At 40.8% G+C, this 23,984-nt stretch overlaps 1 protein-coding gene across 1 annotated transcript; it reads right to left on the reverse strand.

The window, feature by feature from the left end:
- Window positions 1-11,240: 11,240 nt before the first annotated feature.
- LOC138908904 (uncharacterized) lies at window positions 11,241-14,115 on the reverse strand. The gene is made up of 5 exons (XM_070199654.1): window positions 13,822-14,115; window positions 13,573-13,737; window positions 12,639-12,922; window positions 12,245-12,321; window positions 11,241-11,788 (listed from the first exon to the last, which is right to left on the reverse strand). The coding sequence occupies exons 1-5, from the start codon at window positions 14,113-14,115 to the stop codon at window positions 11,241-11,243; spliced, it is 1,368 nt and encodes a 455-aa protein (XP_070055755.1).
- Between the last annotated feature and the right edge of the window lie 9,869 nt (window positions 14,116-23,984).

The raw sequence follows: 23,984 nt of genomic DNA on the forward strand, positions 1-23,984 counted from the left end.
GTTGAGGGCCAACAATGACCATATTCAAGATTGAAAATCACTATGGTTCGAGTAAACCACTCGATGATTGCCTAAGTCAACATAAGAGTCACAAAGTCACTAACTAGAGCTATTTCTTTCCAAGAGACTTGTTTTTAACCATAAGCATGTAGTTACTACTACTATTATTACCTAAACACCAAAACGAACTCAGTCCCTTAAGAAGGTTGTCACGCCATCCATCATTGGGAAAAGTCACCCGGTTCACACAAAAGCTACCTTTGGAAAAAAACGTGGCATTAAGAAAACCAAAGGCTTATTATCTACTAAAACATAAAAAGAAGCTATTAAATCAGAAAGAAGCTACTAATTCAAAAAGAACCTAAGTAGTTAAACACTAACTAATAAGAGAACACATGTAAAGAAGCTACAAAGCAAAAACTATCGAAAGCATAACGAATATACATAATGAAAGAAGATATATACATAATGAGAGAGGAAAAGAGAGAATATATATAGAATGAGGAAAAAGAAGGAAATACTGTCAGTTATTACAAACCAATTGTATCAGAATCATCACAATATATCAAGTAAACTCCCCCCCCCCCAAATAAAAATATGCATTGTTCCTAATTCTTAACAAAATAAGAGTGAAGGAAGGGTAAGAGTGAAGAAAGCTCTTTATGGATCCTTGGCCATCTCTGTGTACATAGCAGTGTCACCTACCTCAGCCTTATCTAACTGGATCTCATCATCTTTAACTCCGGGAGTGGCTGGGTTGGTGAACATCTGACGTACTACCTCAGTAGTGTCAGCAACAATGTCTGGCTCCTCAGACTGGCTAACGGGTGTTGTAGGATCTGGGCCTGGATTGTGCGGGTCAATCATCATGTCAAATGGAATGTCTCCGGCTACTGCAAGCTTGGTAACCTGTCTCCGGAGCTTGTCCACTGACTTCTTGGAGGCCTGGGACTTCCGCATCTTCTTTACTTCCTTCCCTAGCTCTTCTATCACTGACCCATGCTGCACCAAAATGGCCATGATTATGTTCTGATTCTCCAAGAGCTTCTTCAGAGTTTTTTCAACTGTGGGGGGAATCTGGGGTGCCAGAGTGGAGGACTATGATGCAACATTATTAGATATGTCAGACAGCTTTGCAGTAGCTATCTGCATCTAGTTGTTGAGGCTCGCCAGTGTCTGGGAGACTCGCTGTGCAGATAGTAGGGGAGTGGGCATCGACACCGGCTTCAAAGCCGAGGTGGAACCTGTAATGGGGGCTGCTGGAGGCACTGAGGCTGGAGGTGAGAGCATAGCTGCTGCACTGGTTGAAGGCTTTGCTGACGTAGATGACATGTCGACTGTCTCCGGCTGACACTTTTTTTATGGTCGTGTACATCCATCAACGATTTACTGGGATTTACTAGGTTGTTGTTATTGTTGTTGTACATCCATCAACGAATACCATGAGAAGGGCTTCTTTGCCCGCACCTTCGTATAAAAATCTCTCGGCTCCACCCGTGCATCCGTAAGATACTGAATAATGGTGTTGGGATACGGTTAGGAGGTATTAGCTTGCCTGGCGACCACAAATATATTGGCTGATGTCACGACACCCACATTGATCGGGTACTCGGCCATGATGGAGGTGACTAGAAAGATTTGTCTCATATTGACACGGGTCGAGTCGGCTACATATCTGCCATCACTTCACCTCAAAACTCAGGGTATTTCTGTGAATAGACACCCCTCCAGTAATCCATGGTGGTAGTGGCCCAGGAGGTGCTAGAATCTCAGCTAGACACGGGCGAGCTGCATCCCCCAATGCCAGCTTCTCCAAATACTGTGCGGGCTCAACATCATCAAACCCCAAGTAGGTGTTCAATGTGTTCTGGTCAAAACGCACTTTCAAGTTCCTCACTTTAGTTACCTTTGTCCCTTTCTTGATGTGCACCACATTGGCATAGAACTCCCGAACAAGGTATTCCTTCGTGTCCACTACGCTCTGGGTGAACCACATCCACCCCTTCCGCTCTCGGAACTAACTCAAAACTGCCGAATTGTACTTTTCAAGATCTTTCAATTGGAACTGTCGCTCAAGAGTGAGCGATCTCACCAGATACCACATACGGAAGCTAGTGAGGGCAGCCAGACTGATGAACCGGTCCTCCCAGACCTCTTTCTTCTTTGACCTATCAAGGCCGGCAACTGTAGTATCTCCCCTCGGCCATCATCTGGGATGTCCTCAACTGTAGTAGCTAGTGCCTCAGGGACAGGTGTAGAGGAGGGCTCGGAAGCCTGACTAGAAATTTACGAACCCTCGTAGGTACTATGTGATGTGAAAGGCTCATCCCGGAGTTGATACCTTCTTGATGGCTTTGATTGAACAACTGACAGCTCTTGAACCGAGTTGCCCTCCGATGCTTCCTTAGATGGGGCATAAGAACTGGATTCGGAGGGATCTGCATTTCTCCCTCGACCTACTGTAGCCTTCTTTGAGATTATATTTTGGAGGGCGAGGGGTAAAGCACTCTTGCCTCTACCCCTGGAAGGTTTACCCATCCCCTTTGAAGTATCACCTCTGCCTCGAGATCTAACCATTTTCTATACCAAGCAAAAGCAGGTGTCAGTTGTAATTCAAGTGCAAACATACAAGAACACACCAGCGAGACAGTGAACAACACAGTGTAAACCATACTTGCAGGGTAAGGGAGTGCGGTCCACAGAATTATCATTGCGGCCGCAGACTTGGCATTACAAACTGCACAATTTAATCTTGCGTCCGCAAAATTGGATTTACGGTCTGCACAATTTTCAGTGCAACCACAGAACTGGATTGCGGTATGCACAATTGTCATTGCGGCCGCAGCTCAGATACCACCGATATGCCAACTCTATGATAACAGAGAATGGGTTGTTTTGCAGCCGCAATCACTTTTCTGCGGTCCGCACATTTTCTACTGCGACCGCACATATGAGTCATCAAATTAGCAACTCTATGATAATAGAGAACTAGTTTTTCTGCGACCACGATGGTATTTCTGCGGTCCACACATTTTTCATTATGGCCGCAAAATCATGCTTGACTAAAGTACCCTAATTTCAACTTTTGTGGACCGCACAATTTCTTGTGCGGCCGCAGATTTTAACACAATTACGATCAGAGTTCTCGGGTTTGCAACTTTTGCAAAAATTTGACATGGTGGTAGTGTATAATCATGAAAACTTATTTACACATTCCCCATAGAGCAAGTACTAGTTGATCTACTACAGTTTTAACCCCACATGATTGTATAATTGAATTCTACTGACACTTGGTCTAAAACTAACTAACAAGTTGTAAATTAAACTAAAAATTAAAAAATTCTACAAGTAATTGAGGCATACCAGATTTGAAGTAGTGAAAATGAGTGATCACATATGTTGAGTTTGTGTGGCAGATGATTTACCAGATGAATTCAATGTTTTAGACTTGTAAATGCTCAGAGAGGGGAAAAAAGTAACAGTAGCCCTAGGCCCTCTATTTATACTCGACGATTCTGACTGAGGGAAAGAGAGTTGAGTGCGGCTGTAGAATTCCCATTGCGGTCCGCACTCTGTTACCTGGGGCTCAGAAGCCCTTTTGTGTTGCGGTCCGCAGAATTTGCTGTGCGATCGCAGAATATTTTGCGGACCGTAGATTTTGTCTTGCGGCCGTAATTTGGCCATTTCTCTAACAAACCAACTTCAGAGAGTTGTCATTTCCCCCCTTCTATTTGTGCGGTCCGCAATGTAATTGTGAGGTCGCATATCACATTTTGCTGTAGCAACCACAATTTTGCAGTCCGCACAATTCATTTGCGGTCCGCAATTCTTTCCACACTTAGCCAAATTTTATGGGTATACTTCCTGTAAAGTACACTTATTGCTGCAACACACTTCAAAACAAGTTAGCACTAAAATAACACCTAACTACAAAAGACGAAAAGAAAAGAAAAGAAAAAAGAAATATGGGTTCCCTCCCAAGAAACGCCTGATTTAACGCCGCGGCACGACGCAGATTACCATCATTTGAAATGAATCACTGCCACCACGTGGCCATCATCAAGCTTTCCCAAATAGTGCTTCACCCGGTGACCACTGACTCAGAAAACCTCATTGTTTTTGTTCTTCAAGTCCAATGCACCAAAAGGTGTTACACCCACAATTTCAAAGGGACCACTCTATTTAGATTTCAGCTTTCCGGGAAACATCTTCAACTGTGAGTTGAACAACAAAACAAGATTGCCCACCTTGAACTCCCTACTCCGAATGTATTTGTCATGGAGGTATTTCATCTTCTCTGTGTACAAGGACGAACTTGCATAGGCCTGGTACCGAAACTCATCCAATTCATTCAAATGAGCAACCCGCAAGTTAGCAGTTGCATCCCAATCAAGATTCAATTTCTTTAAAGCCCACATGGATTTGTGCTCAAGTTTCACCGGAAGATGACAGGATTTTCCAAACACCAACCGGTATGGAGACATCCCGATAGGAGTTTTGAAAGCAGTCCGATAAGACCATAGTTCATCATCAAGCTTCTTTGACCAATCCGTACGGTTAGTATTCACTGCTTTGGACAAGATACTCTTTATCTCCCAGTTGGAGACTTCCACTTGACCGCTAGCTTGTGGATGATAGGGAGTCGTAACTTTATAAGTGACACCATACTTGCTAAGAAAACTATCAAAAGCCTTGTTGCAAAAATGCGACCCCCCATCGCTTATGATAGCCCACAGAGTACTAAATCTTGTGAAAATATTCTTCTTCAAGAACGCCACCACACTTCTTGCTTCATTGTTGGGTAGAACAATGGCCTCAACCCATCTAGACACATAATCAACCGCGACCAAGATGTAGGTGTTTCCACAAGAACTCACAAAAGGGCCCATGAAGTCAATACCCCACACATCAAAGATATCAATCTCCAAAATGGTAGTGAGAGGCATTTCATTCTTCTTCGAGATTCCACCGGCTCGTTGAAATTCATCACATCTTTTCACCATATCACTTGCATCTTTGTAAAGAGTTGTCCAATAGAAACCGCAACTTAGCTCTTTGGCCGCCGTTCTTCCTCCATCATGGTGACCACCATAAGGCGAAGAATGACAAGCCTCAAGAATATTACTTTGCTCTACGTCTGGTACACATCTTCTAGTTACCCCATCCGTACAAATCCGGAAAAGGTATGGCTCGTCCCAATAATAATCTTGACAATCCCGTTTGAGCTTCTTCCTTTGATTTGAAGAGAACTCATCAGGGATGATACCACACACAAGAAAGTTTGCTAGATCCGCGAGCCATGGCACCTCCTTAATTGAAATAGCCAAGAGTTCCTCATCGGGGATGGTCTGAAGCACCACTCTTATGTTCCCGTAAGGTCAGAAGCACCACTCTCAAATGCTGCTCGTGCTCCTCCATGCTACATGAGTAGATGAATATGTCATCACTGAAATACTATTATATCACTATTCAATATCATGCTGGGAAGGCCAATGACCTATTCGATGCCTTAAGTCAAAAGGAAGAGAGTACGGGTAGTTTAGCATATCTACCGGCAGTAGAAAGACCACTAGCCATTGATATTCAGTCCTTGGCCGATTACTTTGTAAGAATGGATATTTCGGAGCCTAGTTAAGTTTTTGCTTGCATGGTTTCTTAGTCTTCAATATATGAGCGTATTAGAGAGCGTCAGTATGATGACCCCCATTTGCTTGTCCTTAAAGACACGGTACAACACAGCGAAGCCAAAGAGCTTTCTATCGGAGATGTCGGTGTGTTGCGTATGCAGGGCCGGTTATGTGTGCCCAATGTATATGGGCTACGTGAGTTGATCCTTCAGGAGGCCCATAGTTTGCGGTACTCCATTCATCCGGGTGCCGCTAAGATGTATCAGCATTTGAGACAACACTATTAGTGGAGGAGAATAAAGAAAGATATATTGGAGTATGTGGCTCGGTGCCTAAATTGTCAGCAGGTGAAGTATGAGCATCAGAGGCCAAGTGGGTTGCTTCAGAGACTTGAGATTCCTAAGAGGAAATGGGAGCGTGTTACCATAGACTTCGTTGTTGGGCTCCCACAGACTTTGAAGAAATATGACGATGTATGGGTGATTGTGAATAGGTTGACCAAGTCGACTCATCTCATTCTGGTGGTGACTACCTATTCTTCAAAGCAACTGGCTCATATCTAAATCAGTGAGATTGTTCGACTTCATGGCATACATGTATCCATCATCTCTGATCAAGGCACGCTGTTGACATCGCACTTTTGGAGACTCGTACAACGTGAGTTAGGCACATGGGTTGAGTTGAGTACAACATTTCACCCATAGACGGATGGGAAGTCTGAGCACACCATTCATATTTTAGAGGATATGCTTCGTGCATGTGTTATGGATTTTGGGGGTTCTTGGGATCATTTCTTGCCTCTTGCAGAGTTTGCCTACAATAACAGCTACCAATCGAGTATTTAGATGGCTCCTTATGAGGCTTTATATGGGAGGCGTTGCCATTCTCCAGTCGGTTGTTTTGAGGGCGAGCCTAGATTGTTGGGCACATATTTCGTTCAAGATGCCTTGGAGAAAGTCAAGTTGATTCAGGATCGACTTCGTACAATACATTCTAGGCGGAAGAGTTATGCTGATCGGAAGGCTCGTGATGTAGCATTTATGATGGGAGATCGGGTTTTGCTCCGAGTTTCACCCATGATGTAGCATTTATGATGAGGTTCGGGAACAAGAAAAAGTTGAGCCCTAGGTATATTGGTCCTTTTGAGATCCTCGAGGGAGTGAGGGGGGGTACAAGCTTGCATTTCCACCTAGCTTATCTGTAATTTATCTGGTGTTCCATGTTTCCATGATCCGGAAGTATCATGGTGATCCGTCCCATATTTTAGATTTCAGCTAAGTCCAATTGGTCAAGGATTTGACTTATGTTGAGGAGCTGATGGCCATCTTGGACAGGAAGGTCTGAAATTTGAGGTCAAAGAACATTGCTTCAGTGAAGGTTCAGTGGAGGGTTCAACCAGACTAGGAGGTGACTTGGGAGATCGATCATGATATTCATAGCCATTATCCTAATCTTTTCACCACTTTAGGTATGTCTCTATACTCGTTCGAGGACGAATATTTGTCTTAAGAGGGGGTGGATGTAATGACCCAGCCGGTGGTTTTGAGTATTTTAGTCCTGTTGCCCTATTTATTGCCTCCTCTATGTTATATTATGGTTAGGTGACTTGCCGGGGTGGTTGGTTTGGTTTCGGGTAAGTTTCGGAGTGGATTGGGACACTTAGTCCTAAGGTTGGAAGCTTAAGTTGAAAGAGTTGATCGAAGTTTCACTTTTGTGTAGATGACTCTGGAATGGACTTTTGATGATTCCGACAGCTCCGTATGGTGATTTTGGACTTAGGAGTGTATCTGGATATTGATTTGGAGGGCCGTAGATCGCTTTGGCTTGAATTGGCGAAAGTTGGAAAGTTAAAGGTTTGAAAGATTGAGAAGTTTGACCGAGGGTTGACTTTGTTGATACTGGGTCTGGATTTTGGTTATGAGAGTTAGAATAGGTCTGTTGTGTCATTTATGACTTGTGCGCAAACTTTGAGGTCAATTAGAGTTGGTTTGGTATGAATCAACGTTAGTTTTGAAATTTGAATGTTCATGGATTCAATAGGTTTGAAATGGGGTGCGATTTGTAGATTTAATATTGTTTGATGTGATTTTAAGCTTTGACTAGGTTCGTTATGTGCTTTGGACTTAGGTTGATTGCTGAAGAACTGTTGAGTCTGGTGCAATCGCATATACGCACTTTGTTTTGCATGTGCGGCACCGTAAAAGCGGCCTATGAGTGGCAGGTGCGAAGAGGATCTGGGTTGAGTTGGTATTGCATGTGCGGACATCTGAGCGCAAGTGTGCACCCCCAAAAGCGATTATCATTCCGCAGAAACGGACCTTGGTCAGCCACTTAAGGACCACAGGTGCGGTCGAGCGTCCAACGAAGCGAGCAATGGTCTGCAGAAGCGGGACCCCGGAAGTGGTTTTTGTCCGCAGAAGTAGAAATTCATGGGAGTAATGAAAAGCCACACCTGCAATGCATTTTCCGCAGGTTCGGAGCCACAAAAACGGCTGTTGGTCCGCAGAAGCAGAATAACTTGGCAGAAAAAGGCTGGATCGAGGGTTTTGTTCCATTTTTCATCTATTGAGTTAGAGAGCTCAGTATTGGGAGATTGTCAAGGAGTTTATCAGCATAAGTGTTTTTGACTCGGATTTGATTATTATTCATGAATCAATCATTGTTTTTTATCATTTAATTAGTATTTTAACTTGGAAAAATTGGGGAATTTTGTGAAAACTTCCTAAACTATAAATTGAGGATTTAAAGGCCGATTCGAGGTCAGAATTGGATAATTTTAATATGGTTGGACTCATTAGAATGGGTATTCGGATTTTGTAAATTTGGTTGGGTTCCGAGACGCGAGCCCGAGGTTGGCCTTTTGAGTTGTCTTTTTGATTTTTTTTAAAGATTGCAACTTTATTATCTAGAATAGTTTCCTATGGTTTGTATTTATGGTATTAAGTTATTTTGGATAGATTTGAGTCGTCCGGAGTTGGATATTTGAGAAAATATTTTGGTAGTGGATTGAGTTAGCTTGTTTGAGGTAAGTATCTTAGCTAACTTTGTGTGGGGAACTACCCCTTAGGATTGTAGTTGTTTTTCCTATTTGTGTTATATGAGAGCCGTGTATGAAAGGTGACGAGTGGGTACACGGGCTATATGTGGTATTTGACCGGTATAGGCTATTCAAACTCTTTCCATGTCTTTAATTGAATTGTCATAACATGTTATATCTTTCATTGTTAATCTACACGCATATGCTTTATTTGACATTTTTAACACATGTTTCACCTATTACTTGTTATTTTGCTCTTATATGCCTTAATTGAAGTTATTGTCTTCATTATTGTCTTGTTACTTCTTTAATTGTTGAATTACTTACTTGAAGTTCTTATTTCATGGAATATCTTCTTGTTTAGTTATTGGTGTTGAAGTTGTAAAATCCATTATCACTTGAGGCGAAGTTGTTAATTATTGAGATATCATTCTTGTTGAGCTATTCACCATTATTTTGATATTGTTGAGACTCTTGTACACATTGTGGTTGAGCCTTGAGCTATTTGTTACGAAAAACATTGGTATTGTTGATTCTTTTGGGAAGTTGTGGCATATGGGCACTTGTGGTGCGAGTTGTTATTATGTTGTGATATTGATGAGCATGCAGCGGTATTAGGATAGGGGATGTGCATGCAGCGGCATAAGGTGCGGCTAAAGTGCGTGTAGCTATTTCGGGATAAACGTTTTCAAAACTATCTAAATGTAAGGCTCACGCGCCAGTATAAGGAAAGTTTGTGAATGTGATTGTGAAATGAGATTATGAGGCGGTACCTCTGTTGTGTTTCTTGTTGTTATCTCTCATTTACCTCACTTGTAAGTGTCTGCATTATTTTCTTGATGTTCTTATTATGTGTTCCTTCCTTGTTTCCTTTATTGCTTAAAATTAAGTTGTAGCTTACCTTGTTGTATTGCTTTTTTGCCACTATTTCCTCGTTTTCATTATTAGACTAGACTACACTAGTTCAGTTTATTTTTCTTATCCTAGTAGGTGTCTTGACCTGGCCTCGTCACTACTCTACCGAGGTTAGGCTTGATACTTACTGGGTACCATTATGGTGTACTCATACTACTATTCTACACATTTTTGTAAAGATCCAGGTACCTCGACCCAGGCCAAGCACCAATGAGTAAAGCATTCAGTTCGGAGACTTCATGGTATAACTGCCCAACGTTCTCTGGCCTCGGAGTCACCCCATGTCCTTGTTTTTTAATGCATACTCTTTATTTAGATAGTGATGTATTATGGATTTTACAGTATATTCGTGTAGTGCTTATGACTCAGTCTCGCCAGATTTTGGGAGTTATTGTCAGCGGTATTATTGAGTTCTATTATGATAGCTAGGTGGTTTAAATTTGAAGTTCTATTCTTATTTCCGCTATTTCTCCATGCATGTTAGGCTTACCTAGTCTTAGAGACTAGGAGCTATCACGACACCCTCCGGTGGAGAATTGGGGTCGTGACACGGACCCGCCTATCAAAAATAACCACTGGCACCTCAACACAGGTCAAACCCTTGTCCAATTGCACTGAGCTAAAATCTAACACATCTGACGGATCACCATAATACTTTCGGATAATGGACGTATGAAACACCGGGTGGACTCCCGATATGTTGGGCGGTAATTCAAGTTTGTAGGCCACCTCGCCCACTCCCTCAAGAATCTCAGAAGGAGCAATATACCGACGGCTCAACTTGCCCTTCTTCCCGAACCTCATCACTCCCTTCATGGGTGAAACTATGAGTAAAACACTTTCACCCACCATGAAAGCCACATCACGAGCCCTTTCTATCAGCATAGCTCTTCTGCCTGGACTGCGATGTAAGAAGCCGCTCCTAAATCAACTTCACCTTCTCCAATGCATCTCGAACAAATCAGTGCCCAATAACCTATCCTCCTCATGCTCAAACCAACTAACCGGATAATGACATCACCTCCCATATAAGGCCTCATAAGGATCCATCTGGATGCTCGACTGATATTTGTTATTGTAGGCAAACTCTGCGAGCTGTAGAAACTGATCCCATGAGCCCTTGAAATCAATAACAAATACACGATGTGTCCTCTAATATCTGAATAGTGCGCTCGGACTATCCATCCATCTGTAGATTAAATATCGTACTCAGCTTGACCTATGTTCCTAACTCATGCTGCACGGCTCTCCAAAAATGCGATGTGAACTGTGTGCCTCGATCCGAGATAATAGACACTGGCACACCATGAAGGTGAACAATCTCCTGAATATAAATCCAAGCTAGCTGCTCCAAAGATTAGGTAGTCTTGACCGGAATAAAGTGTGCAGACTTTGTCAGTCTATCCATAATAACCCACACAATGTCGAACCTCTTCAAGGTCTGTGGAAATCCAACTACAAAATCCATGGTGATATGCTCCCACTTCCACTTTCGAATATCAAGCCTCTGACGCAAACCACCCAGTCTCTAATACTCTTACTTCACCTACTGACAGTTAAAACATCATGCAACATACTCAATAATATCATTCTTCATCCTTCTCCATCAAGTGCTGCCTCAAGTCCTGGTACATTTTCGCAGCACCGGGAAGAAAGAAATACTACGAACTATGGGCCTCCTGAAGTATCAGTTCTCGTAATCCATCAACATTGGGCACACAAATCCCGTCTTGCATCCTCAACACCCCATCATCACCAATATTAACCTCCTTGACATCACCGTGTTGCACTGTGTCCTTAAGGACAAGTAAGTCGAGATCATCATACTGATGTGCCTTGATGCGCTCAAACAAAAAAGACCATGAAACCACGCAAGCAAGAACCCAGCTAGGCTCTGAAACATCCAACGTCACGAACATGTTGGCCAAAGACCGAACATTTAAAGCTAGCGGTCTCTCCCCAACTGGAATAAAAGCAAGGCTACCCATGCTCTCAACCTTCCTACTCAATACATCGGCTACCATATTGGCCTTCCCCGGATGATAAATAATGGTGATATCATAGTCTTTTAGTAACTCCAACCACCTATATTGCCTCAAGTTCAGATATTTTATGTTGAATAAGTGTTGTAGACTCCTGTGATCCGTGAATACCTCATATGACACACTGTAAAGATAATGCTTCCAAATCTTCAGCGCGTGAACAATGGCTGCCAACTCCAAATCATGCACTAGGTAGTTCTTCTCATGGGGCTTCAACTGGCATGAAGTATAAGCAATCACTCTACCCTCTTGCATCAACACACACCCGATGCCAATCCGTGAAGCATCATAATAGACTGTATAAGAACCCGATGCCGAAGGCAAAACCCGAATTGGAGTTGTAGTCAAGGCAGTTTTGAGCTTCTAAAAGCTCTCCTCACACTCGTTAGACCACATGAATGGGGCACCCTTTTGGGTCAATCTAGTCAAAGGTGCTTCAATGAATGAGAAACCCTCCACGAAACAGCAATAATACCCATCCAAGCCAAGGAAACTCCGGATCTTAGTAGCTGAAGACGGTTTGAGCCAACTATGAACTGCCTCAATCTTCTTCGGATCCACCTTAATCCCCTCTCTAGACACCACGTGACCCAAGAATGCCACTAAATAAAGCCAAAACTCACACTTGGAGAATCTAGCATATAACTCCTTGTCCCTCAATGTCTGGAACATGATCCTCAAGTGTTGCTCATGATCTTCCCTGCAGCGTGAATACACCAATATATCATCAATGAACACGATGACAAAATAATCAAGATATGGCTGAAATACACTGTTCATCAAGTGCATAAAGACTACTGGGGCATTGGTCTACCCAAAAGACATCACCAGGAACTCATAGTGACAATAGCAGGTCCTGAAAGCCGTCTTCGGAATGTCTGAAGCCCGGATCTTCAACTGATAGTACCCCGACTTTAAATCGATATTCGACAATACCCTAGCACCCTGAAACTGAGCAAATAAGTCATCAATACACGGTAGTATTCATGTTCAGCTGCTTGTAGTCAATGCACATACTCATCAAACCGTCTTTCTTCTTCACAAATAGAACCGGAGCACCCGCAAGGTGAAACCCCCGGCATGATGAAACCGTTGTCAAGCAAATCCTGAAGATGTTCTTTTAACTCCATAAACTCCACTAGTGCCATACAATATGGTGGAATAGAGATGGGCTGAGTTCCCGAAACCAAGTCAATACCAAAATCAATATCCCTATCAGGCGGTATGCCTAGTAGGTCTGCTGGGAATACATCTGGAAACCCTCTTACTAACGGAACTAATTCAATGGTAGGAGTACACCCCTGAAATCCCTCACAAAGGCTAAATATGCCAAACACCCTTTCTTAACCATATGTTATGGCTTCAGAAAGGACACTACCCTAGTAGGAACATGATCCAATGTACCTCTCCACTCCAATCTCGACAAACTCGGCATAGCCTATGTCACAATCTTAGCATGACAGTCTAGGATAGCGTGATATAGTGACAACTACTCCATGGCCAAAATGACATCAAAGTCCACCATATTGAGTAATAGAAGGTCCACCCTAGTCTCACAACCCTTGATAGTGACCAAACACAGGTGTAGATACATAAACAAGAGTACCCAAAGAATCACGAGACACATCAAAATATGAAGAAAAATAGGATGAACACATACGAAAAAGTGGAACCTACATGGTTGTGTAGGTGGAGTATCAATTGGAGAAGAAACCATAGTTTGAGAACCATGGGTAGGTCCACCCCTCCGAAGTCTGGGGTAATCTCTCATAATGTGCCTAGTATCACCACACTCGAAACAACATCTCTGTGGGCATGGATGCTGGTACTGAGTCTGACCCGGTCGGCTAGAATAACCATTGTAGGAACCCCGTGCAGGAGGTGCACTAAAAGATGGTTGTCACACATAACTACCCTGAGGTCCCTGAGTAGCTAGAGCCTTACGGGTAACCTGAAGTGCATACTGAACTGGTCGACTAATAAAACCTCTTCTATGACAGATCTTGCCCGCAAAGTAAGAGCCCATAATTCCTCCAGAACAACGAGGCCTCTTAGCCTCCCTATCCTCCATCTCCCAACCTTGGATACTCTCTAACCTCCTAGTAATCTCCACAACCTGCTGGAATGGAGTATAAGTCTCGAGCTCATGTGCCATCCCAAATCTGAGATCATAGTTGAGTCCCTAAATAAATCTTTGTACTCTCTCTCTGACTGTGGAAACCAAAGAAGTTGCATGACGAGATATCTCACTAAACCACATGGCATACTCGGACACGGTAATAGTCCCCTGACACAACTGCTCAAACTCTGAGCGTAATGCATCCCTGAGGGTCAGTGGTACAAACTCCCTCAGAAAGAGATTAGAAAACTGAGCCCAAGTAAATGACACCGCACCAACCGGACTTCTCTCCTCATAAGCCTGTAACCATCTATATGTCGACCCCATTAACTGGAAAGTAGTAAAGTCAACCTCGCTCACTTCAACTATGCCCATAGTGCACAAAATATAGTGGCACTAATCTAGAAATCCCTGTGCATCCTTAGAAGCTGCGCCACTAAAAGTAGGAGGATCATACTTCTTGAACCTCTATAACATCCTATGCTTCACCTCTGAAACTGATGGCCTGACCTCAGGCTGAACCACGATCATGGGCAGTACCGACATAGCACCCGAAGCCTGATCAACATGTGTCGCTTCTCTGGAGTATAGGCAACATAAGTCTGAGCTCCTCCCCCAGCCTCAGAAGTAGCAGGTGCAACTAGGATCAATCCCGCCTAAGCCAAGGTAACAAACATGCTGAGGAAATGTGTGAGTGTCTCCAGAAGTCCAAAGGTAGCAACGAGCATCTCAGGTGCCTGCTCCCCAACCGGAGCTACTGGTGGCTCCTCAGATGCTCCTCTAATAGGTGCTCTAGCTGTAGCATGTGCCTCTCCCCTGCCTCTACCACGGCTCCGGCCTCTCACGACTCTAGCGGGGGGCACAAGTATCTACTCAACTTATGTGGTAGTGCGTGTCCTCACCATCCGTGAGAATAGAAAGACAAAAGCTTAAACTCCGAAATCAACAAATTTGCATGATAAGGAATGAAAGAAGTGAAATTTCCTAATTGTTTCGTAGCCTCTGAAAGATAAGTACAAACGTCTCCGTACCGATCCGTAAGACTCTACTAAACTTGCTCAAGACTCGTAGAACCTATGAACCTAAAGCTCTAATGCCAACTTATAACGACCCAAATCCCTCCTTAGGAATCGTGATGGCACCTAGTCTCCAAACTAGGTAAGTCGGTCACTTAACATTATTTAGAAAAATAAAAGCATGATTTAATGAAAATAGAATTTAACATAAATGCAAAAATAGGAGTAATAAAGGACAAAGTGGCAATACTCAACAAAACTTCCCTGAACTAGGTGGTACAGAGTCACAAACTCTAGCTGAATACACAAAATATCCTAAAATACGGTATAGTATAAAATATAAAAACAGTAAAAATGAAACAAGAGGGTGACTCTGAGGCATGCGGTCGGATCATGCAGGGATAACTTGAAGTCTCCAATGTTGAAATGCCTCACTGCCGATCAGTCTGGTCCGAAGTACATAGATCTGCAAAAAAATATGCAGAAGCGTAATATGAGTACACCACAGTTGGTACCCAATATGTATCAAGACTAACCTCGGTGGAGTAGTAACGAGGTACAATTCGTTTGATACTCACTAGATAAATAACCTATGCAATGATATATCAAAGAAAAGTGATAATTGAAATATAACTGAAAACAATAATCATAGCCCCTTTTGAACATGTAATTGCAACTCCATGTAGTAAAACCCATCTTTGATCACGAAACATCAAATAAAAGTAAGGCATGTGATGAAATGTCAAATAAAACCATTAACTCAAGTAAATGCAAACCGTGAGGTTTCAGAAACAATTATGAGAATGAAATATCAACCATGTCCAACACAATCGCAACAACAAGAAGACACCCAGAAATATCACATTATCATCAAAATGCCACCCTTATTACGTCGCATGTCCACATAACATGATATGCCATCCTTATTTCTCTACTTGCACATATAGCCACCCTTATTTCGCCATGTGGGTAGCCTGAGATAACGTCACCCTTATTTCGCCCAACGCGCACAACAATAGACAAAATCACATGGCAAAAATCTCGTGTTGACACCCCCAATCAATCCACTCAGCATGTCCACAAGTGTCATAGTACCACAAAAATAATAATGCCAAGTGCCACAATATCACAACAAAGGTACCAAAGTTTCATCAAAGTATAAGCTCACAAATTTCAACAACCGTGCACGAGGACATAACAAATAGTCATAGAAGCAGAAGGGTATTCAATAAATAAGAATGAATATGGCTAAGTCAATGAAATGATCATGATCAAATAGTCATAAAGTGATCTCACAAGTTTCATATAAAGTTCGTTATCACATTAATGCATATTAATAATCTACGATCTATTCCGGTCAAAACCACACACAGTACTGTATACACGCTCATCATATCATGTACACGTCATTTATCACATCATAGAAATCGACAATTAGGACTAGCACCTAAGGGGTATTTCTCCCACACAAGGTTAGGCAAAATACTTACCTCAAAGAAGCTATATCAATACTCTAAGAAGCCCTTCCCATATGAAATAACCTTGGACAGTTTAAATCTAGCCAAAAATAACTTAATATCATAAATAAAAGCAATATGAATCTATTCTGAATAATAAAGTTTCTATATTTAACTAAAACTAAAAAGTCTCACAAAATATCCAACCTAGGACCGCACTACAAAACCCGACAAAACTCACAAATTTCGAACTCTCATTCCGATACGAGTCCAACCATACCAATTACATCCAATTCTGACCTCAAGTCAACCTTCAAATCATCAATTTATGTTTTAGAATTTTTTTTTAGTAAAATCCCCAATTTCTTCAATTTGATTCATCAAACAATCGCTAAATTCAAGGTTGGAATCGTGAAATATAAATAAATCCGAGTCTAAAACCTAGACCAATCCAAATCATGAAAAAGTCATCTAAAATCTCCCAAATCTGAGTTCTATAACTCAAAATGTGGTAAAATAACAAAAGTCCTTGAAATAGAGTATTAAATAGGTCTGCCTAGGCATACTCATCGCAACCGTTGTCCCTCATCGCGTTCGCGGTGACCAAAAATCATCTGCCTGAAAAAAGCCTTTGCGGTCGCGTTCACAACATCACGAACGCGATGAAGAAAATACTTAAGCCTTCGCGAACACGGCATGGACCTCACGAACGCGTAGGCCAAACTCCTCCTAGCACTCGGCTGCTTCTAGAACACGAAGAAGTGTGATTGCCCGTAACCCTCCGCGAACGCGACCGCCATTTCTCAAATGTGAAGAAGGAAATCAGACCTGAGAAAATCAGGCGTCCAAACCAAGATGGAATGGTCTGAAACACTCACGAGGCCCCCGGGACCCATCCAAACATGCCAACCAATTCCAAAATATTACACGGACCTACTCGAGGCCTCAAATCACACCAAACAATATCAAAACTACGAATTGTACATCAATTGAAGTCTAATAAACTAATGAACTTCCAACATCCAAAACTCATGTGAACCTTATCAAATCAACTCGAAATGACCTCAAATTTTACATGGAAGTCTCAAATGACACAACAGACCTATATCAACTTTTGTAAACCACAATCTTAACCTGATATCTAAAAAGTCAACTCTTAGTCAAACCTATCATCCTTCCAAGCCTTCAACTTTTGCCAATTCAAGACAAAACAACCTAGAAACTTCCAAATTCAAATTCGGACATACGCCTAAGTCCAAAATTACCATTCAAATCTATTAGAACTAACAATACACCATTCCGGGGTCGTCTACACATAAGTCAAACTTCGATCAACTCTTACAACTTAAGCCTTCAACCAAGGGACTAAGTGTCCCAAATCAGTCCAAAATTCTCCTGAACCACACCAATCAACCTCGCAAGTCACGTAACCATAAATACAATAGAGGAAACGAGGCTAAAATATTCAAAACGACCAACATAGTCTTTACAGGTTTTAGTAATGAATAACTAGAATACAAAATGTAAGTTGTTTCTTCTATCTAGCGGAAATTATATGGACTACCAGAAAGAAATTTTTTTACCAAAAACTTATATGACATTTCTCATTTTTTTTTAAAGATTAAGATGTCTGAATCTGAATGCATATCTGAATGTGAAATTGTGTATTAAGATTAAGATATTTGTATCTGAATATTAAGATATGTATTAAGATCTGAATACCAAATGATTAAGACTATTTGTTATTTCAAAATCTGAATATATAAAATTTAGCTTTATTTAAAAATTAATAAACATAAAATTTAAATAAAATACTAATTAATCTATTGATGGTGGTTCTAGGTAGTAGCTAGTGGTGATTGGTAACGATAGCGATTATGATTGAGGATGTCGATAGTTAATAATTGTGGGTGGTGTTTGTGGTTGAAATTGACGAGGGTGATTATAGGCGGTGGTAGGAATCGAACTTTTTGGTTGAAATGCCAAATAAATGACACTTTTCATGAGTGCCCAATCAACTTTTTCAGAAGGTAGGTGCAAATTGTCCTCGTATAATTTTTTGGTTGACAACTACCTTATATTTTTCGAACTCCGCTATTGATCTCAATTGTCCTAGTGAAATATCATTTAATTAACAGAATTAAAACAACCATTATGAAAATGTCAACGTCTCAATTCTAGACTAAATTATACATGAACAAGGGAAGGTCAGGAACTCAAAAATTGCCACATATATAATGTGCATTATGGAACATAATTTTCAAAACCTCATTCCCTTCAGCTAGTTTCGTGGATGCAGCCAGGATTGAAAAGATAAATGTTGAACGGTAACTTCTATTGGAGTTGCAAATGTGGATCATCAGAGCTGACATGGAGAATAAGATGTGGGATATCTTATTCATATTGGGGGCAATGCTGCTTACCTACTCCTTATTTCTCTTTCAATAGCCAATTCTGAGTTAGTGGAGAATCTACTTTTGACAATCGGTGATAATAGCTATCATTGGAATGCTCAATTGCTCAAGTGGTCTGTAGTCGTTGAATGTAGAGGACATTAGTCCTTACATGGTAAAATGTAGCTTTCAAGTTATCTTGTAGGTTACCCTACTTGAAAGAAAATTATTTTACACTTCGAACTGTGTCATTTGTTTTTAGCTAGCCAACAAATATGGTCCAGAACGCAATTTGGGTTTCATCAGACTCCTTATATGATAGTAGTATTCTAAAAGACGTGAATACCATCCAGATTATGTTAAATTCTGAGGGTAAAAATATTCCACTGTTCTCTATCACCGGTTCCTAAAATATGGACCACAAGATTAACGGGACTCAAAAATACGTAGTTTCTGCTAGTTGAGATTATGTGATAACAATAGTCAGTCATTACAGTTCGATATACTTTATTGTGGAGTGCGAAACCAAAGTAACGCAAAAAGAAACTCTTTTGAACCAAAGTATTGTGGAAAAAATTAAAAAACACCAAACTACATATAGTGCATACCTGCTATACGCTATACCCTCCTAGCCAAATGTCTCAAGCTAATGGATTTAATATTCATGACAGTGAAACTTTACAAAAAATTGTAAGGACTCTGGACGAACATAGAAATTTAATTACGATAAGGATGCTTGAAATTAATGTAAACTCAGAAAATATGAATCGGAATGAAGTTTTACCTACTCCGGCTAACACTCAACCATTCTGAGGGTGTTTGTGGAGTTGTTTTATCAGAACAAGTACCATACCAAAGAGTCTGGCTTGATTTAAACCTATTTCCACCAGATGAGTATCCGAAACACAACTTCTCGTCATTGTAGGTATAATCAAATTATGGTGGGACGATAAATTGGCATACTTTACGGTCCAATTGGTAAAGGCTTAATAATTATCAGTAGTACTTTTTTTAATAAATATATTAATAGTGTTTTTTTTAATAGTGGGTATCGGCCGTCATTGATTTTGCAAATAAAATCTTTACAAGTGATGGACAAACGTACAATGTTGAGACGTTCTCGAGTTTTACAGGGACGGACTGCACTGGTACATCCACTAGTCAACAACAAGCGTACAATGTGATGGCGCATACTAATAATGAATGGTATTTTCAAACCTAAACTAAATAAGTTATATTTTATAGTTGCAAAATATTTACTATTTGATTGTTTGTACAAGCAAAATGATCAACAAGCCGATCATATTTTAACACAACTGGAAGAACATCTCACTAAAGATATCGTAGATGCATAAAGTGAAGAAGATGATAGTTACTATTACAATAACGCCGATGAGTCAGACGACAAAGTTTCTTTTCCGTATGATGAAGATAATGATCGTGAAGAGGAATCGGTGATGCCAATGGAGCATGACATTGTAACGATCCGACCAGCCGTTTTGAGTATTTGCATTCCGTTCAACCGTTTGAAGTCTTGAGTAGCTTCATATGATGTATTATGACTTGTGTGAATCGTCGATTTTGGTTTTTAGGTGTTTTGGAATTAGTTTGGAAGAATGAATTTCATGTTTGAAACTTTAAGTTGGAAGAGATGACCAAAATTGACTTTTTAGTATTTGACCCCCGATCGGAATTTTGATGGTTCCGTTGGGTCCGGATGGTAATTTTGGACTTGGACATATGCCCAAATTTGCATTTGGATATTTCTAGAAAGTTTCGGCACTAATTGGCGAAAGTTAACAATTTAAAAGTTTGGAATGTTCATAAGTTTGACCGGGAATTGACTTTGGGACTTGTGTGCAAAATTTGAGTTTATTCCGAGTTGTTTGTTATGGTTCAGCATGAGTTTTGGAAGTTGAAAGTTCAAAAGTTCATTAAGTTCGATTTGAGGCGTGATTCGTGGTTTTGATGTTGTTAAGGGTGATTTGAGGCCTCGAGTAGGTCCGTGTTATGTTATGGTACTTGTTGGCATATTCAGACAGGGTTTCGAGAGGCTCGGGCGTGTTTCAAATAGATTTCAGACAATTTTTCTTCATGCTTTCATTGTTGGATGTTGCTAGTGTTTGGTGCCTCAATGGTTTTTCGTGATCGCGAAGATGGTGATGCGATCACGTAGAGGAAAATCTAGAGTTGGGTATCTTCTTCTATGTGTTCGCGTAGGTTACTGGAATTTGAGTATCGCATTCGTGCAAGTGTGTATGCGTTCGCGCAGTGTAGAGCTAGGCTGGGCAGGTCTTCATGACTTCTTCACGATCGCGAAGCTGGTTCCGTGATCGCGTGGAGTATTTCAGGGGCAGTGCATTTTTCTTCTTCGCGATCGCGATTTATTGATTCGTCTTGTGATTATAAGTACTCTATTTTTGGCGGTTGTAACCATTTTTACTTATTTAGAGCTATGGAGCTCAGATTGAGACAATATTTGAGGCGACTTTTACCACATGGATTGGGATAAGTGTTCTCTACTCGGTTTTGATTATATTTCATAAATCTATCTTTATTTTTGGCAATTGGTTGATGATTTCAAAAGTGAAATTGGGATTTTTTGTCTAAAATTTCATAAAGAGAATTTTTGAGTTTTGAGCATCGATTCAGAGTCGGATTGAGTGAAACTAGTATGGTTGGACTCGTAATTGAATGGTCTGTCTGATTTTGTGAGTTTTACTGGGTTCCGAGGTACGGGCCTGGGTTTGACTTTTTGGTTGACTTTGGGAGTTTTATTAAAGATTCGACCTTTATCGATTGGGTTTGTTTTCTTTTGGCATTATTTGATGTTCTTGAGTTGCTTTTGGCTAGTTTTGATCCGTTTAGAGGTCGGTACATGCGGGATGACGTTTCTAGAGTATTGTTTGGCTTGCTCGGTATTGGATTCGACTTGCTCAAGGTAAGTTACACTTCTAAACTTGGTGTTAAGGGTATGAATCCCTGAACATATGTGTTGTGCGTTTGGTGTTGAGGTGACGCACATGCTAGGTGACGGACGTGTGGGTGTGCACCGTGTGAATTATGACACGATTGATTCTGTGATACTCTGTAGTTACTTAGTCTTGTTTCTATCCATGAAATTTCTACGTGTTACAGAAATTGAGCTGTGAATCATGTTAGCAATTATGTTTTGGCTATATGCTTATTCTGTTGGGACCCACTGAGGTCATCTTTGTTGTTGAGTTATTTGATTAAATTACAGTTACATACTCAGCCATATTCATTCATTCGTATATCATATCTCAGTCTCTGTTTTCCTTTGTTGTCACATCATGTTATCATTATTTGGGCTGATTGGCATGAGATTTGTGAGCCCGAGAGGTTGGAGCGATTGATGATTGAGATGGGGCCTAAGAGACATGTTGTGAGAGATAATGTGGATCGGGTTATACGCTGTAGCAGACCATATTGACTTTATATAAATTATTATTATTATATGGATCGGGATGCACGCCGCAGCAGGCCTTATAGGATTTATTATTATTGATGGGATCGGGTTGCACGCCGTAGCAGGTTTTATTGATTCATGATGGGATCGGGCTGCACGCCGCAGCAGGTCATGTTGGCTTATATTAGCGCTTGGGCAGGATCCGCTCCTCTAGAGTCTGATATACTAGTAGTGAGCACATGTACTATACAATACTGAGTGACTGAGTGTGCTGAGTGACTGAGCGTGATGAGTGGGAGTGCGAGACAATGAGATTGAGTACTCTGAGAGTATGAGTACATGAGTTCATCACTGTGATGCATTGCATTTGACATGCATACTTGACATATATGCATAGAGATGCATTTTCTCATGCTACACGATTTTGTGACATTCATGATTTCACATGTACATTGACATGTAGGCATAGAGATACACTTTCCTCATGCTATCCGAGAATGAAATATCTTATCTGTTGTTGAACGTTTTTGGGCAAAATCATAGTTTTCTGATTTACTCATATTTTGGTGATTTCGGCGAAAGATTTGGGTTTTACTGTTATACCTGAAAAGCATGCCTATTTTTCCGTAACTGTAAACGAGCTGAGCATCATATCTTTGAGTTATTACTTGTGTTGCTTTTATTATATTGTTGCGAGTTGTTCTTTACTATTGGTATTAGACTATGACCATTGTCCAAGCTCGTCACTGCTTTCAACCCAAAGTTAGATTTGTTACTTATTGAGTACATGGGTCGGTTGTACTCATACTACACTTCCGCACCTTGCGTGCAGATTTTGGAGCTGATGTTGCTGTGTATGGCGGGAGCTGGCATTGAAGATGAACCTGCGTTCCAATTATAGTTACCTATTGTTCTTGGTAGCTTTAAATTTATAAATCTATTTATGTATATTTCGAACAAATGATGTATTTATTTCATACCATCTTTGTAAACTCTAAGTCTTAGAAGCTCATGATTTACACTACCAGTCCTTGAAAATTCTTTGTATAAAAGTTCAGTTATATTATCATTACTTATATCAGTAAATCTCATTTGAATTGGATTGTTGCTAATTGGTTTACCTAGCGGATTGAGTTAGGTGTCATCATGACTAGTTGGATTCTGGGTCTTGACAGATATCACCATCGAGATGGCTATGAATGCACAGCCTAGTCAGACCATGCGGCCACCGGTTTACACAGTGCATGTACAATATCATTTAAAGGAGATTCTATTCCTTGATCACCTTCAAAATTACCCCAATGTTAATACTTTTACCAGAGATATGGATGATTTTCGAGCCGCAATTTAGGATGAAAAAGGCCATTTGATATTCGAAAAGGTATGTTTTTCAACAACAATCATATCTTGCAAAGAGCTGTAAAACAATTTAGCATCAAAAGTTCTCGGGAATTTAAGGTTTGCTCAGTCGACAAAACAATTTGAAATGTGGTTTGTCATTGATGGAAGCAATGTTGTAGTTGGATGCTTCATGCAAGGCGGAATGAAAGAAATATGAGGGTGATTGGCAAATACATCGCTGGACATACTTGTAATGTGGACATATTTAATGATAATTCTTTTAATCTGAATACTGACATGATTGCTCATTTGTTGATTTCACACATGAAGAGTCTATATGGTACAAGGTGAGACTGTGTATAACATTATTACAACATATTTATAGTAATACCCTTATTCAAAGAAAGGCATTTTTCAGACATAAATGTGTGCTCGAGATAGTAATTAGTACTTAGAACACGTCATTTGCAGCTTTACCGAGGTATATTGGTGCTTTTCAATACTACAATCCTGGCAAAATTATTGAATTGGGTACACAATAGTAGTCTTGGAATTCAACAAAACATCTTCAGATATGTTTTTGTGCCACGACCCAAAATTCACCTAG

Source organism: Nicotiana tomentosiformis, chromosome 1 (assembly GCF_000390325.3).
Source record: "Nicotiana tomentosiformis chromosome 1, ASM39032v3, whole genome shotgun sequence".
Taxonomy (NCBI): domain Eukaryota; kingdom Viridiplantae; phylum Streptophyta; class Magnoliopsida; order Solanales; family Solanaceae; genus Nicotiana; species Nicotiana tomentosiformis.

Coding starts and splice junctions, on each gene's coding strand:
- LOC138908904 (XM_070199654.1), bottom strand. CDS start 14,115: ATGGGCATAGTTGAAGTGAGCGAGGTTGACTTTACTACTTTCCAGTTA. Junction 12,923..13,572: donor CAGTTCAGTATGCACTTCAG/GTTACCCGTAAG, acceptor GAGGGATTTCAG/GGGTGTACTCCTACCATTGA. Junction 12,322..12,638: donor GAAGAAAGACGGTTTGATGA/GTATGTGCATTG, acceptor TTCACGCTGCAG/GGAAGATCATGAGCAACACT.